The sequence below is a fragment of the Oncorhynchus tshawytscha genome, linkage group LG20 (genome assembly GCF_018296145.1).
Source record: "Oncorhynchus tshawytscha isolate Ot180627B linkage group LG20, Otsh_v2.0, whole genome shotgun sequence".
Classification (NCBI taxonomy): domain Eukaryota; kingdom Metazoa; phylum Chordata; class Actinopteri; order Salmoniformes; family Salmonidae; genus Oncorhynchus; species Oncorhynchus tshawytscha.
The window spans coordinates 23,193,634-23,211,761 of NC_056448.1; the positions used below are offsets into that span (position 1 = coordinate 23,193,634).

Genomic DNA, 18,128 nt, shown 5'->3' on the forward strand with positions numbered 1-18,128 from the left:
CTACCTCTGGAGATCCCTTCAATCTCCACTTAGTTAGGTAAATCTGCTTGTGTTTTTTTGCACCTTACTTGTAGAATAATCTCCCAAACTCTATTAAACTGTATGACTTGGTGCCTCTAGGATTCAGACGGCTGATTGATGACCTTTTGACGGAAGAATGTCGTGGAAAATTTCAAGATAATGTTATAGTGCTTGTAAAATTATATTATCATCTTTGTATTGCATTAGAATGGTTGTTTTATTCGACAGAATAGAGTATTCTGTTAACTATTGTGTGTGTGTTCCACTGAGGATGGGCCTCTATGAGATAGCACTGACAGAGGAGATTTACGATGTCTTTGGGTAATAAAGCCTAAAGAGCATTCCAGATAGTAAAGGTAATGTTTTTGTGCTATACCGTACCAGGGTGAGACGGGTTCCAGTTTGGAGTAGGAGGGGGCCAGACACTGGTCTTTACAATGAGAACTGTTGACACAGCAGTAACTGTCTGCTATGTTTTATAGATATCTTTCATACAAATCTTAACCATTGTGAACTGTTGCTAAGATCTGTGGTTCGTCATGTAAGTTGAGAGGGGTGTATCTTGGCTATAAAAGGTCTTTGTACTTTTCTGTATTCACTTTTCAATGGTTCATTGGAGATAGCGCATCATTGAAAGTCAAAAGGTCTATTGCAAAGCTCTTAATAAAAAATATGTAGTTTAAGTGTAACTCTGACTGGTGTGTAGTTTGTAACTCTCCTCATTTGGTAAAGCAGAAATATGCCATGACAAGAATGTGTTTGTTTTCTATGATTGTTTGTCGTATCTGTTTTGCTTTTCATATTGTATTGATGTGTATATTTGTTTCAATTATAGGGCTCATCTGTAAAATATACCTTGGTCTCAGCATGACTCCCTGTCAAAATAAAGGTTCAGTCAAATAAACACCCTGGTACCTTCCCCACTCCTTCACACTGTCTATTTCCTGACCCAACCTCTCCTACAACTCACACTACCAAGTTTAGATTTGGATTTCACCACCCCTCAATTCAACCCCCTCTAGCCGTCTGACTCCTTCATTTTCAATCTCCTCAGAGATCCAGACGCTTCTGTAGACGTGAGTCATAAAAGGGTCCATCTTATTCCTTATCAACCTTACCAGACAAAACCCATCGGTCTCCTTCGCTCTGCCTCTCCCACTTTCTCTCTCCTTCTCCAGACGCTGTATCTCTCTCAGATTACAGATATGCATGGGAGATACTGAGCAATGGGGATACACTCACAGTGCATGGGAAGGTTGCTTGACTCACTGGCTTCGAGTCACTTTGGTTCAAATCAAATGTACATCATTCAAAAGACGCTGTTCCTGAATATGCAGAATGAGCAGGAAATGGGGTAGACATTAAGCTTGGTTCAATGGATCACGGTCGATAATCATTATTAACTCCATCAGCAGAAGCAGGGAAGAGGCAGCGAACTTAGCCTTTCCACTGGGGAACATCCCCATGTCAGTTAATTAGGCAGAATGTGGACACCACAGAGGAATTTGATACGGTGCAGAGCATGTGCACATCTTAACCAGTTGATAACAACACATTGCCTCATTCTCAGTCATACTCACACACAATTCCAGTAGCCTACAAACAAACACAAACATACACACACACACGCACACGCACACACAGTGACCCCAGGCAAACAAATTAACATAATATGTAAATTGATATTAATATCAATGTCCATGGTCAGACTGCCTTCCAAAACTTACATTGGGAATCATTCAGAAACATTTGTTGAATGCCAAACCAAGCAAATGGAGTAGACCTAGCTTCCTGCCAGAGGATTCCCAACTTCATTTACATAATGGTTCCACCAAGCGTGGCAGTTATTCTATTTTCATCATCTCACTTCCCGTTGGCTGGCACGGGAGAGTGTTCATCAGCATTCACTACAGGTATCTAAACAGGGAGGATTGCCAGAGGTACATGGCTGGGGCGACAAACCGCCTATCAGTCTGTCCATAGTGTCACTCCTTTAGCTCTCCCTTCCCCTCTTTCTCTCCTTGTGCCTGTAAGTGTTTCCAGTCTGTGTGTGCTATTGCACCTGTAGCAAATAAACAGAGAGTAATCAAAAGAGAGCAACCAACTGTGCCACCTCCCAGATATAGTCTCTCTCTTCTCTAAGTGTAGAGGACATTTTCCTCTGCTCTTTGCTTCTCTTTCTCAGCCATCTCTCTCTACCTCTATACCACTCGCCTCTATCTCCTTCCTGCAACCCATCTCTCTGCATCCCTTTATCTACCTTCTCTCTCCTTTTCCTTGTGCTCTTCTCCCCCCCTAGTGGGAATGGGTGTAAGCTGCTCCTTTCTTCCACTCCCCATCTCCTCGCTCTCTCCCTCTCTTCCTCAGTAATGTGCTCCATGCTACACCATTAGAGGCTAGCCAGAGAGCAGGGCTAGGGTCAGGGGGAGGAGAGAGGGAAAGGGGAGGGGGGAATGAGGCAAAGGGGCTGGAGAGGGGAAGAGGTTGAGGGTGAAGGAGTGAGGGATGCGGAGCTGGTTGGCAGAGGAGGGTAAGGGAAAAGAGGGACACTAGAGGGTTGGAAAAATGAGAAGGAGAGGGAATGAAAGGAGCGAGTGACAGATGGGAGACGAGGACAGACAGAGCTGTTTGTGTGTGTGCGGGTGTGTAAAACTCCCTGGGCCTTGTTCTGTCAGGGAGCCAGCTGATGGATTTACCCCTCCCTGATCAAACACATCAATCAATAACACAGCATCAACACTACAGAGGAGCACAGCGACACAGACATGATTAATTAAAGTGCACTGCACACATACCATCTACTACCACTACAAGGGCATAACTGTACACAGCTCTCTGCCCCAGCCTAGCCAACTATCCCTCAACTATTATCTCCATTTTAACATTGCTAGTGTATCAACCTTATACAAAATCTCCCATATACCTTTGCTACAGTATATTTTTCCTCTCAACAATATTTCCTCTGCCCTTCCTAGATCATCCATCTCCTCTCAACGATCTTCCACGAGGTATCTGCCCTTTCTAGGGATACCAATTGAATTTCCCTTTGTTTTCATCCCAAGGACAATTGTTCTCAACTGTCTCAGTGGCCTCCACTCGTCCCCAGCAGCACATACTGTACATAGAGTCCAGTATGAGTGGTACATGGAGTGTCACTGATGGGATGTAGGGTGTTGCCAAGGCCACATGATCCACATAAGACCTTGAGGAGCTCTGATTCCATTACATAACCTGGCTCGCTGTCTCGGTCTGATAATGAGAGGGCTGTGTAGCAGAGGTCTAATGGCCAGCCCCTGCAGCCAATCTGGGGGAATGGTAATCGAGATCAGATGAAAACAGCCCCAATCTGTGAGGAGCCGATTTCTCTTGTAGTAGCAGCATGTTAGTTATAATTAAGGTCAATTAAAAGACTATGGAATCCAGTTGCAGCTGATGTGTGTTTTTGGGCTTACTCTCAGGACTCAATCTCTGTATGGTTGGTGTGCAGTGTCAATATGTCACACTGTAATCACCATGGCAAAAATCTGTCACTTCAGATGCCTGCCTCTTGACCCAAGGTCAAAATAAACTTTGCAGATGCGATTTACTGCCGTTATCCATCCCCTGCACTAGAAGGGCTCTGATTGGCTAGTTCCTCTAGAGAGGCGATGTACTGATTAACGGGCAGGCTGATAGATGAGCTGTATGATTGGCGAGACAATATATCTATCTGAATGGCATTGGCAGACTGGCTCCCTCATTTCAAACAGGGAAAACACACAAGAGGTAGGTATCAGGTCTCAACAGCCTTAAATAGTCACTGTTGTTCTCCTCTCCATCCCGCCTCCAGGTGGATATCTTCCGTCCCAGAGCTCTCACTCCATTCAGTCCCTTTCAGACCAGTGGGCTGGAGAGAGATGGCCAGAGAGGGGTCAACTCTCCACCAAAAACAGGCTTGCCCATAGTCCCTAAAATACTACAGTGAGCTGGAAGTGATTGGGGAGAGGATAACTCAGGAACAAACAGATGCTGTGCAGGACGCCATACCCCTTCCCCGGCCTAACCCCCCTCATTCTCTGCCTTCGGTTGGCAGGGTGTCTGTTGGCAGCAGGACAGAGTTTGGGCTGAGGTATAAAATTAGCTCAGACAAAGATTCAGAGGTTACATGCTTCTAATGAAGCTATTGATTTTTGATGAGCCAAAACAGAGCGCTTTTGTCTTTAGGAGCTGTCAGTGGATCTCTTTCGTGACTTCACTGCATCACATTACCCAGCACTGAGACAAGCCAGAGACAAAACCTCGAACCAAAGCAGGATTGGTCCAAGACACATCAAGGAACCGTTCCACACAATACATGCAGAAACACCATGTCATGTCACCGTCAGCTAGCAAAGTAGACACACACCCTGTAGACATATGATGAGATGTGCACACACACACACACACACACACACACACACACACACACACACACACACACACACACACACACACACACACACACTATGCAGTGAGAACCCTGGGGTTGAGACAGCTGTGAGTCCAGCTGCAGATAAAACATGTGGAAGAGGTCCCTAGGCTGGGCATCCACCCTTCTCACCTCTCATCATCCACACCACTCCCCTTTTCCCCTCTCCATTCCTCCCTCTCCACAGAAACTTGCATTAATCAGTAGATGTGGTATTATTAACTACGCCACATACAGTATGAGACACTACAGAACAGATATAGCACAGTCAAGTCAGCCTACTTTTCATACTGAGTCATGGTGCCATAATCAGAAGTAGGCTATAGCTTAAGTTTTCCAGCTAATGTCTCAAAAGTACAAATCATATAGGGCCCCCTCTCCATTACTTTATTACTTGTCCAGTCAGTTAAGCTCTTAACATGAAGGTGACAGTCCTTCCCAGAGGCCTCTCTAAGAGCTTCTAATAATGGATCTCCACCCAAAACTACCGGATGTGCTGGGAAAATATCTAATACTGGTACTTGACTTTACAGTTGCCAAAACACCTTTCCATAACCAATAAAGGTGAAGGCATTTTTTAACACTGAATTAAACAACCCAGTTAATTGTTTCATTTGACATTAAGTTGTTTATTGGCACGTCCACAGATCTGTAAGTGCGTGCCTTTAGCCAATTGTTTTTCTGCTTGTTGTCAAGTCGTACATAATGTTTGGCATGACAACAAACACAACAGGGGATTTGGCTAATTTGCTAATTGATCTGCTACCGGACTAGTAGTTTATATTCCATTGTATTCATTTACACACACGTGATGGTTTCTACAACAAACTGCACATCAAAACCTGGCAGATCCAACCTCTGCTCCTATCTGTCCTTCACACCTTCAGTTGCCATGGGGAACCACATCCAAGGTCTGACAGCAGTGATGCTGGGCCAGCTACTGTTTGTGTGCAAGGACACACAACATGCATGTGTGTATGCACACACTCACGCTGTACAGACATACAGTACACACCAACACACGGCCCCATTCACATTGACAAAACCGTGCAATCTGGCATTTTTCTTTAAGTCAGCTATGCTTTACTACTTATTCTAAGCACTTATAATGTCACTTTTCACAACGGCAATTAGAGCAAAATAATTCTGCCTGCAGTTGGCAATTATCCCCCCGTCAGCAGAACAAGTCTCATTGATCTGTTGTGTTTGATAAATGTGTCACCAGATCCCAGTAAACATCATCTTCCACTATCATGAGGGTTGCAGGTAAGTTTGATAGATGAGATGAACAAGGTCCTTAATCCACATTGACAACCATAGTCTATGTTCAGTGACATGGTAGACCATGTTAAAGCCCAGGTGCCTTTTAATAGGCTGGTACTTAAGATCTTAATTGAATTTGAAGCAACATAAAATGGCTGGCACTAAACGAGATGGGCGTCTAGCGGATCGATATTTCTAGTCATTAAAGTCGGGTGATTTTGGGTAATAAAGGCAAGCATGGCAGATGGGATGGCCATCTTGTGATGAGGTAATAGCCCTGCTGAAACCTGGCTAAACCCTACACTGAGGATAACCTCCACCTCTAACCTCTTACTGTAATATTTCATACAATCCTATAAACTGCAATTTCATCCCTATCTGTCTTTCTGTGACTGCTGCCTCTACTTGGCACCTGTTTTACACTGCAGGTACCTGTCATAAAGACAGCAGACTGTATGTTCCTGTTTTAGAATGTTCTTCCAGCATGGCGGTGGCTGGGATGAGGGGTGCTTACACATCAGCCCGACCTTGCTTCATCCTGCCTACTCCTCTGAGATGTATACACACACACACACACACACACACCACACACACACACACACACACACACACACACACACACACACACACACACACACACACACACACACACACACACACACACACACACACACACACACACACACACACACACACACACACACACACACACACACACAGGTCCCTCGGAATCTGGGACACTTCTGTTTGCGCCCTACACACACGTAAACATGCTCACGCCCATACATTGCTGTTCTTTTCATATATCAGCTTAGCAGGAAGACTGAATATAGGGCAGAATTCTTACGCACAATAAACACCATGGTCTGTGCAGTTCCGGCCGACTGGGCAAGGGTAGACCTTTACACTCATACCCATATACGTGTTGAAAACGGCAGATTTGGACACTGAGAAGTGCCTAAATTAGAACGCAATGGCTGCACAGTAAGATGCTATACATGATGGCAGAGCTCAGGGTCTCCGCCTCACAGATATGGATGGGTTTCGACTGAGATCCATTCTGAGAACCGCGCGCGACAAGATCCCATAAATGTTCCATACTCAGATAAAATGTATTTCTCACATTTTTTGCACAATTGCTATTTTATTTAAATTTTTTATTACATTTTGTGGTATCCAATTGGTTGTTACAGTCTTGTCCCAGCGCTGCAACTCCCGTACGGACTCGGAAGAGGCGAAGGTCGAGAGCCGTGCGTCCTCCGAAATACAACCCAGGCAAGCCACACTGCTTCTTGACACAATGCCCACTTAACCCAGTAGCACCAATGTGTCGGAGGAAACATTGTACACCTGGTGACCGTGTCAGCGTGCACTGCGCCCAACCCGCCACAGGAGTCGCTAGTGCGCGATGGGACAAGAACATCTCTGCCGGCCAAACCCTCCCCTAACCCGGATAGGGTCCCTAAATATGGGAACTTTACATTTAAGAGGATTTATCCACTTCAAATAAGTGTAGCTGAATGGGAGGAGACAGGTTAAAGAAGGATTTTAAAGCAATTGAGGCATAAATTGGGCTGTTCTGAGGGCAAAGGGGGTGCAACTCAATATTAGGAAGGTGTTCCTAATGTTTTGTACACTCAGTGTACGATCACTATGTTTGATGTACAGTTACAATAAGACATGGCATTATAACCTGGGTTGTCCTGAACAGAATGTGCACATGTTTATTGCATTGTGAAGAAAATTTGCCGCAGACCATACATTTGAATGCACTCATGACATTATATACGCACCAAAATAACGCACCAATAACGCACCGAAATAACGATCTGCTACTCTGAATTACCTAATGAAAGCCTAACACTGTAAGATCCTATTTTATAATTTAGCTAGTCATGTTGGCAATAGAACAATCGTTCAAATTATGCCCACCTGACCCAGATTGTGATTTATAATGGAACGTTTTTGGATTGCATAAACAACAGCAGTAATTGTGTAAAGGCGGGGATGCAGGGCTGTGTTCCAACAACTACAAGTGTGCTTGCTCTAGTTCCTCAATGGCACAGCTAGGAGAGATAAAAAAAACACCTTATATTTGAAGACTCTTCTTTGAGTCAAAAGTGCATTTAAATTAATCAGAAACTGTGGAGGTGTGTGGCCACTTGGAAAAAACAGTTAGACCTCTTAAATCCTTTAAATAATTTGTCTTATGTTACACCTACCCCAAATATTCCAAGAATTTTCTCATCATGTTAGCAACGTTTTCAATGAGAGCTAAATAACCAGCTAGCTAGCAAACAATGAAAACAGTATAATTTCCTAATTAAAAAAAAACACTTCAACAGGCTCTGTTTCATGTTTCATAGTTGCAAGTACCCCTAGCGCACTGTTGAATTATCTAGTCATTTAAACTAGGGATACACCGCTATGGTATTTTTGGCCGATACCGATATCCAATATATTAGACCGATAACCGATATAAAAAGACATGTGTGACCTTTAAAGCATTCTAGTACAGTTAAATAGTTGAAACACACACACACTGACCAACAAGTTGTTTTGTTGGCATTTACGTATGTCCCCATTACCAGTAAAACATAATCATCAACCAGGATTTCATTATACATGTCAAGCAGTGAAGTTTCAGCTCTGTCTGTCCGTGGCCTCTCTTCCTCGGTGGGCACTGTTACTGTATCCGTTTCCATCATGTCCAGCTCTGTCTGTCCGTGGCCTCTCTTCCTCGGTGGGCACTGTCACTGTATCCGTTTCCATCATGTCCAGCTCTGTCTGTCCGTGGCCTCTCTTCCTCGGTGGGCACTGTCACTGTATCCGTTTCCATCATGTCCGGCTCTGTTTGTCCGTGGCCTCTCTTCCTCGGTGGGCACTGTCACTGTATCCGTTTCCATCATGTCCAGCTCTGTCTGTCCGTGGCCTCTCTTCCTCGGTGGGCACTGTCACTGTATCCGTTTCCATCATGTCCAGCTCTGTCTGTAACATTTAACGTAAATCGTTTTTCTTGTCTGGATTGAAGTAGCGATCCTTGTACCTAGCATCAAGCATGGTGGCGACACAGTAATGCGGGTCAGATAGAATGCCACCAAATCGCTTGTTCACAGCCTCTAGTAGAGTACTTATAGTTTTAACCCCATGGTCTGTGTTGGCAGTTTTGTTGAGCAGGCGTTTCAATGTCATGACAGAGGGTATCATGTCTGCTGCAGACTCAGTTGATGAGCTTATTTCTCGAGTCAGTTGTTCGAATGGAGCTAGCTAGTGTGTTCATGTTTCCAAGTTTCAAACAGGTTCTCAAATTCCATTGAAATGGCAGCAGCGGTATGAGAACCAGCACATTCTTGAGCAATACAGCTGTCCTCAGTACGAAATCCTCGTCGACCCACTGTGCTGTCAGACTCAGCATGCTCATGGGGCTGACATCACTGGTCCAAATGTCAGTCGTGAAGCTAATGGCAGTGATGCCTATAGTACGTAGCTCATGGATGTGCGTTTCAACAAAACTGTGTAACTCCGGTAGGGCAACATCTAAAAAATAGGGCCTACTTGGTAGTATGTACCAGGGATCGAGGCGCTCGACCAGTCGGCGAAAGTGAACATCATCCACGACAGAGAACGGTTGATTGTCAAGGGCAATGAATTCCATTATCTTGGCATTAATGGATTCCGCCTTTGAGTTGTCTCGCTGAAATGTTCTTACTCTTTCAAATGACTGCTCAACTTGAACTTGTTTAGTTGTTGAACGTTGGCGCTTAGTATTTTTCTTCTTTTGTTCTGAGTAGCGCTGTATTTTCCATGGCGTCATTAAGTCATCTACCTACGTTATATAGGTATGCACGTCATCTACCTACATTATATAGGTATGCACGTCATCTGCCTACGTTATATAGGTCTGCACGTCATCTACCTACGTTATATAGGTATGCACATCATCTACCTACGTTATATAGGTATGCACATCATCTACCTACGTTATATAGGTATGCACATCATCTACCTACGTTATATAGGTATGCACATCATCTATCTACGTTATATAGGTATGCACATCATGTACCTACGTTATATAGGTATGCACATCATCTACCTACGTTATATAGGTATGCACGTCATCTACCTACGTTATATAGGTATGCACGTCATCTACCTACGTTATATAGGTATGCACATCATCTACCTACCTTATATAGGTATGCACGTCATCTACCTACGTTATATAGGTATGCACGTCATCTACCTACGTTATATAGGTATGCACGTCATCTACCTACGTTATATAGGTATGCACGTCAGCTTCGACATCGGTTTTGCACAGCGGCGTTAAACTAGACATCGGGCCGATGCTGATGTTGGCATTTTTAGCTAATATCGTCCGATTCCGATATGCTTACCGATATAACGTGCATCCCTAATTTAAACTATTTATTTTTGAAAACCCTCAGTTTTTGCCATAGCCCTTCTTGGCTTCTAAGGGTTTGAAAGGTGAGCAAGCCTGTCCGAGGTGCCAGACTTAATGACAGTTGCAATCCATCGGAGCGCTGTGATTGGTTGAGGCAGGGCTTAGCGAAGGGTCAATTGGCACACACAGATATAGCACAGTCATTATTCAAGCAGTACGTAGCAGTTTCAGCAAGGCTTCTAAAAATGTTCATGCAAAATGTTAACAGCTTGGAATTCCAAGGTCTAAGACAGTGCACATCCTTGGTCATTGAAACATTTATTTTGTCATTTTTAGTCATCTCTGTGCCTCCACCTATGAAGGAAGAGATCATCCTCAAGGCCAAAGCAATTCTAGAAAGAGTGAATGCCTCTGAGGTCACACTGTAATGGTTTATCATTAGAGGACTGCATCCAGGAGGTTATATAAAAGAGGAATGAGGTACCCTGAAGCCATATCATCTCACACACACACGCGCGCGATTGCACATACAAACGGACACGCGCTCACACACACAACGCATTAGCAGGTCTTGAGTCTAGTATTGTATTAAGTCTACACCCTGTAGAAATAGGAAAATGTACTACAGCCCAATGCATTGCAATGAAAACACACAAAACATTCTACAGCATCCCTATATTTGATAATACTTTCTCCACTTTTCTCAGCCAACCTAAAACTCCAACTGATCTGTAAATTGTGATGATTGAGAAGATGCATTCGGAAACTATTCAGACCCCTTGACTTTTTCCACATTTTGTTACGTTACAGCCTTATTTTAAAATGTATTAAGTATTCTTTCCCCTCATCAATCTACACCCAATACCCCATAATGACAAGGCATAAACAGGTTTTTAGAAATGTTTGCAAATGTATTAAAAATAAAAAACAGAAATACATTATTTACACAAGTATTCAGACCTGTTGCTAGGAGACTCGAAGTTGAGCTCAGGTGCATCCTGTTTCCATTGATCATCCTTGAGATGTTTCTACAACTTGATTGGAGTCCACCTGTTGTAAATTCAATTGATTGGACATTATTTGGAAAGGCACACAACTGTCTGTATAAGGTCCCACAGTTGACAGTGCATGTCAGAGCAAAAACCAAGTCATGAGGTCAACGGAACTGTCTGTCCCGTAGAGCTCCGAGACAGGATTGTGTTGAAGCACAGATCTGGGGAAGCGTACCAAACATTGCTGCAGCATTGAAAGTCCCCAAGAACACAGTGGCCTCCATCATTCTTAAATGGAAGACGTTTGGAACCACCAAGACTCTTCCTAGAGCTAGCCGTCCGGCCAAACTGAGCAATTGGGGGAGAAGGACCACGGTTATGGAGGTGACCAAGAACCCGATGGTCACTGTGACAGAGGTCTAGAGTTCCTCTGTGGAGATGGGAGAACCTTCCATTAGGACAACCATCTCTGCAGCACTCCACCAATCAGGTCAGGTCAGATGGAAGCTAATCCTCAGTAAAAGGAACAGCCCGCTTGGAGTTTTACAAAAGCCACCTAAAGGACTCTCAGACCATAGGAAACAAGATTCTCTGGTCTGATGAAACCAAGATTGAACTCTTTGACCTGAGTGCCAAGCGTCACGTCTGGAGGAAACCTGGCACCATCCCTACAGTGAAGGAATGTGGTGGCAGAATCATGCATCGGGATGTTTTTTCAGGGGCAGGGACTGGGAGACTAGTTAGGATCGAGGGAAAGGTGAACGGAGAAAAGTACATAGAGATCCTTGATGAAAGCTTGCTCCAGAGCACTCAGGACCTCAGACTGGGGTGAAGGTTTACCTTTCAACAGTACAACGACCTTAAGCACACAGCCAAGACAACGCCGGAGTGGCTTCGGGACAAGTCTCTGAATGTCCTTGAGTGGCTCAGTCAGAGCCCGGACTTGAACCCGATCGAACATCTCTGGAGACCTGAAAATAGCTGTTCTGCGACGCTCCCCATCTAACCTGACAGAGCTTGAGAAGATCTGCAGAGAAGAATGAGAGAAACTCCCCAAATACATGTGTGCCAAGCTTGTAGCGTCATACCCAAGACAACTTGAGGCTATAATCGCTGCTAAAGGTGCTTCAACAAAGTACTGAGTAAAGGGTCTAAATACTTATGGGTCTAAATACTTATAAATACTTATGTAAATTTGTTATTTCATTTATTTAGTTGTATAAATTTGCACACAAAAATGAAACGTGTTTTGCTTTGTCATCATGGGGTATTGTGTATAAACTGATGAGGCGTTTAAAAAAAATCAATTTTAGAATAAGTAACGTAACACATTTTGGAAAAAGTCAAGGGGTCTGAATACTTTCTGAATGTACTGTATGCATGAAGATATTGTAGTGTAGACACCCTTCTTTTTACACATACTGACAGGGTAGATCATCACTTTATGGAAGGGTTATCATTAATTCATTATGCCGCTGTCTCACCCTTATTCCAATGCCAACCTTGGCATACAGCAAGCAATGTTTTCAAATGTGTGTGTTGTATTGAAATGATTGCAGCCAACAATTGGTATTAATTTTGCAGAGGTATCCTCTCCTTCTCTCCTCCCTCTCTTTCGCCGTCTCTCATTTGGATGGTGTTGATGTGGAGGTCAGAGATAAAAGCTGGCCTGTGACAGATGTTCTGAACAGGATATCCTCCCTGTAAGACGCCCCTAACATTGCTGAGACTGTTTGCCATGGTATGAACAACCGTCACGTGGAGCTACGGGCTCCCTCCTCTGCCTCTGCTCTCCTTGTTCTCTCTCTCTCTCTCTCTCTCTCTCTCTCTGCTATTCCATCTATATCACTCTGTTCTCTCCCTTTCTCCCACCATCCTCAGACTTCTCCAAGATCCCACCACTCTACACACCGACCTCACGTTGTCTTATAGTGATGAGAATACACACACAAGACATCAACAATGAGGTGTCATGTCACCATCATTACCCAGGTAATGAGCAAATGAGCCATGATAATTTAAGGAGCAGGTGGAGATATATCACTGTAGCCCACAGCACAGAACACTGAATCAAGAGATAGAGGCAGCTGCAGTGCACCCTATTGGAGAAAATCCTTTTAACCCTTAATCTCACAGGTAGAGCTGGGAGGTTTACATTAAAACAGACTGTTCTTTAAAGGAAGAATAATAAACTTAGCAAATAGGGAAAGGAGGGAAGAGATCACTCTTTCCCTCTCAGCCGAGGATGGATGAACAGTCTCTTTCACATACTCATCTAGGAAAGTGACTACAAAAGCCAGCCTATCAGAGATATGTGGCACATACTACAGCAGGTCCACAGGAGGGGAAAACAATAGAACCTGAAAGCCACATTAAACCCAGCCAGCAGGACATGACGACTCAGCTAGGAGATTAGGAGAGGGGAAGAGTGGAGGGAGACAGAGAGGATCCCTGTCTGTCTCCCCACACCGCCCCCGACCCTCTGTGACTCCACCCTCCAAGAGAAATGACATATGGGGAAAAGACCAGAGTAAAGAGCATAACACCATCCTGGGGACAAGCGGGCAGGGCATGTCTGACTGAACAAACACAACCTGTGCATGAGCATCTGTGCATGACTGGTTAACACATGGCAGGTGTGTGCGCGTGACTGTGTGTGTAATTATATTGTTAAGTGTTAAGTGTAACCCGTCCTGTACAATGGAGGGAGGGAGACAGGTTGAGAAAAGGAGGAAATTAACGAAAGAGAGAGAGGCAGAGAGAAATTGACACCATCCTCAGTCAACCATACCTTGCGTCTTCGGTCCCTCGATCGATTCCTCTTCTTGTTCTTCTCCTCCTCCTTATCCTTCAGCTCCTGAGCTGCGAGCTCCGCTAGGTCCTTGTTCTTGCGTAGCTGCTTGGCGGCTTGTGCCATGGTGCAGCAGCTGCTATCGCCGTAGCTCCAGTCGTCACAGTAGCGGTCCCCGTCCCTGCCCCAGCCCAGGCTCTAACGACGGCTGTGGCTGCCACTGCGTGTGTGTGACGGTGGCGCTGGGAGCGCCTGTGTGTGTGAGACCGAGCCCCCAGCAGCCACAAATGAGATGCTGCTAGTGTTACTGCTGCTTCTCATCCAGTAAGGCTGTGTTGCACTGATATGCCTCCCCTCCCCTCACCCAGCACAGACCAGTCACGCAGTCCTGTGCTCAGCACGGTGGGGATCCTGCTGCAGAGCTCCCTCTCTCTTTCTCCCTCTGGTATGTCCTCCTCTGCTTCTCTCTATCCTCCTCCTCTACTGTCCTCTACTTCACTGACCAAGCTGCTGAGAACTGTGTGTGTAAAATACAATTGTAAGGGCACACGAACTGCAGATTCCTTCAAATAATTTTGTCTCTTCTTGCCTCTTCCACGATTCCACGATTCCCTCAAAGGAAAAGGACAGCAATCCTGCAGTATAGCAGAAATGTTGTTATTCTTCAATCAAATATATAAACTGGGTGGTTCGAGCCCTGAATGCTGATTGGCTGACAGCTGTGGTATATCAGGTCATATACCACGGGTATGACAAATAATGTATTTTTACTGCTCTAATTACGTTGATTACTAGTTTATAACAGCAATAAGGCACCTCAGGGTTTGTGGTATATGGCCAATATACCACCGCTAAGGGCTGTGTCCAGGCACTCCGAGATGCGTCGTGCTTAAGAACAGCCCTAGCAATGGCATATTGCCTATATACCACACCCCCTTGGGCATTATTGCTTCAATATACAGCCTTTTCTTGCTCTGTTCTAAATGCTATTCTATAAATCTTTGGGTTTTCAAAGATGCATAGACAATTGTTGGTATGTATTTCTCTGTGTGATTTATTGACATGGAGTAGTACACAAGCAGTAAGATGGGGCTGTGTTCACCCTAGCTGATCAGGTTCTGTTATGTTTTACAGTCAGCAACAGACAAGGAATAAACATCAAAAACATGTGTGTTTCATAAAAATTGCATGCATGTTGCCACCCTGTCTTCTCCCTCTCCTTTTCACTGTAGAACAAATAATGAATCATTCCAGAACTAATAAGGACCTCACACACGCATCGATCGAGGGAAAAGAGACCAAGGGCAAACATGAAGTAAAAGGCATATTCTAGTCGCTCCATTTATTTATATTCCAGTCACACTAAATGTAATCTCAGCGCTATATGTGGGATCCTTCTCAACGCCGGAGACATAGAAACAAAGGAATTACACTGACATCATGGTGGGGTCTCATTCACTCTTCATAGACTTAAGACAGCAGCCACTAGACCGGAAACACATTAGTCATATTTATTTACGGTTGTCATGAGCCAATATATCAGCACACCTGCATTCAACTGCCTGGCTTGAGAATGCAACTGAATCGCTTTGCTCATTCCAGTTAGCCTACCCACAAAATGAAGCCTTAAATCAATACTGAGCATAGGGAACACATATTCAAATATATAAAACTGTGCATTCCTCAGCCAAGCATTTTTATTTAAAAAAGTATTTAAAAGTGTTTCCCAATTAAGGACTCATAGATGAATAGGGGATGTCTCCCTGGTGATCAAGCCATTTATTTATTGAGTGTGTGTGTGTGTGTGTGTGTGTGTGTGTGTGTGTGTGTGTGTGTGTGTGTGTGTGTGTGTGTGTGTGTGTGTGTGTGTGTACAGTATGTCAATAAAACCTGCATTGATTTGGGATCTTTCCATTCATCACTTCTTCATGCGTTATTCAATAGGGTACAAACTCCACCTACCTACTGACACCAAGCAGGGAGGGAAATGCCTTTGGTGTGATTGACAGCTTTGGACTTTATTTTGACTGATGGTAATGGTCCCCAATCAACTGGAGGCAATAAACACTCCAAAATATGGTTCAATAGCCCCAGGAATAGAATGGGGGTTTATTCTGTGTTCAACACAAATGTCAAATGGGAAATGACATACTAGGCACATCAATGTAGGCTAGGCAGTATTCCACTCTAACTGATGGGGCAGGTTCCAATTAAGTTTTCCCCATGTGTCAAAAATGTCAATACACTATGAGAATATATTTTATACTTGCAAATAGTCTGGAATACTAAAATATGTATAATACTGCCACCTACTGAAATGTTGGTGAATGATATCATATAAAAATATTTTTTAATAAGGACATGATGCATTTTAATTTACAACAATAAGACTACTGAACCTGTACTCATACCTCAATAGTGCAGGCTATTGTTGTCAGATCACCGAAAATCAACATCCGACATTCCAAATATAGACAGGCCAATACTGAAAGCCTTCTATAAGTTCTCATCTAACCAACAACGCTACAGTCCAAACATTTGGACCTGTTCTATTGATTTCAGCATGATATCATGATATAGGGTACAAACAGGGTGGCAGGGTAGCCTAGTGGTTAGAGCATTGGACTAGCAACCGTAAAGGTTGCAAGTTCAAATCCCCGAGCTGACAAGGTACAAATCTGTTGTTATGCCCCTGAACAAGGCAGTTAACACCACTGTATTGTTCTTAACTGACTTGCCTAGTTAAATAAAGTTAGAAAAATAATATTGATGGAAGTGTTAAAAAAAAGTGTTGCTAGGCATGTCTACTTACTGTGTGGGCTACCCAGAATGCAACACTTCAAAATGTAGCTAGCTGTAGTCTACACATTATTACCAGATTCCATGTAGTTGTAGATCAGTGTTAGTTTTAACAGGACTTGCAACCTTATCTCCCCCTCGCGCAATTGATTTGAATGTGATATCAATATGAGTGATTGGAAAATAAGTGTTGTGTTTCTCTTTCTGTGTTGGCGACCCCCAAATCAAATTGCCTCACTCCAAAATGTAGCTGTCTTCTGCAGGTTGTTCTCTAACCAGTGATGTAAAAAAATATCTCCAGTTTCCATGTTCTTTCAGTTGTGTTAGTTTCAACAACGCTACCACCTGACCCCCCCCCACCCCCCCACCTAATCGATATCAGTGATTTATTGCCACTTGTCCAAACACCAGGGTTTTGATGCGTGTGCAGTTTATAAGGTGCTCGATAAAAAAAATACAAGTTATATGATTACTGTTGTTGCACTTGTGTAGGTAGTAGATTTTAGGTTTAGGTTTTCAATATATAACAAACTGTTTCTGCATATTGCTCATTGATTTGGACACCAGGTGTCGCAGGAAGAACAAGACGTTCCTCAGGGACCCCAGCCACCCGAGCCATGGCGTGTTCTTCCCGTTTCTATCACTCAGACGCAGGCAGAATAGGAGCACCATGGTAAAAACTGTAAGACTGGCCAATAGCTTCTACCCCCAGACCATCAGGCTTCTACCCCCCACCTCAAAGGACATTTCTACCCTGCCCTCACCCCAATAGACATGTATTATGCTGAATAGTCACGACTAGTCGACTACTCACCCTGCTGCTCCTCCTTTGGACATTTCCCATCCCCTCTAATGGACGTTAACCCTGCCCCCACCCTCAATGGACATTTATCATTGTATTTATATCTATTTGTATTATTTTACTTCACTTTGTCCTGCGTTGTTGGAGCTCGTGCCCTGTAATTACATCTGCAACCATGTGCATTATGTGACTATTAAACTCTCTAATCTCTAATGTCTAATCTAATCTCTAGACTGTTTTGACGTTGGGCTATGTATCAAAATGGCTTGTCAACAGGAAGCAGCGACAATACATTTTCAATTTATATTTTAGAAACATAAATGTAACTTTCAACATTAATTTCCAATGGTATTGTACGATTGACTTATTTTGATGATAGCCTATTCCAATAACAGAAATGTCCAAAAAATGTATCCCTGCCGACAAGGAGCTCTTAAAATTGTTGCAAAACAGGATTCAACATTGCCATCTAGTGGTATAAACGTGTCTTGTATTGCTATTGCCTAGTAGAGTAGTTTGTAACCACCACACCATGAGAAAATGGTTAGAAAACTTGCCAATTTACCCACAGACCGTGCACATTCGGAGTAGACATATTAACCCTC

At 43.8% G+C, this 18,128-nt stretch overlaps 1 protein-coding gene across 1 annotated transcript in view; it reads right to left on the minus strand.

The window, feature by feature from the left end:
• LOC112219949 (ankyrin-1-like) overlaps positions 1 to 14,048 on the minus strand; it is a 77,691-nt gene extending 63,643 nt beyond the window's left edge. The window contains exon 1 of the mRNA XM_042302819.1: positions 13,923 to 14,048. Coding sequence (XP_042158753.1) covers positions 13,923 to 14,048 — 126 coding nt within the window. The remainder of the gene's footprint in view (positions 1 to 13,922) is intronic.
• Positions 14,049 to 18,128: the final 4,080 nt, after the last annotated feature.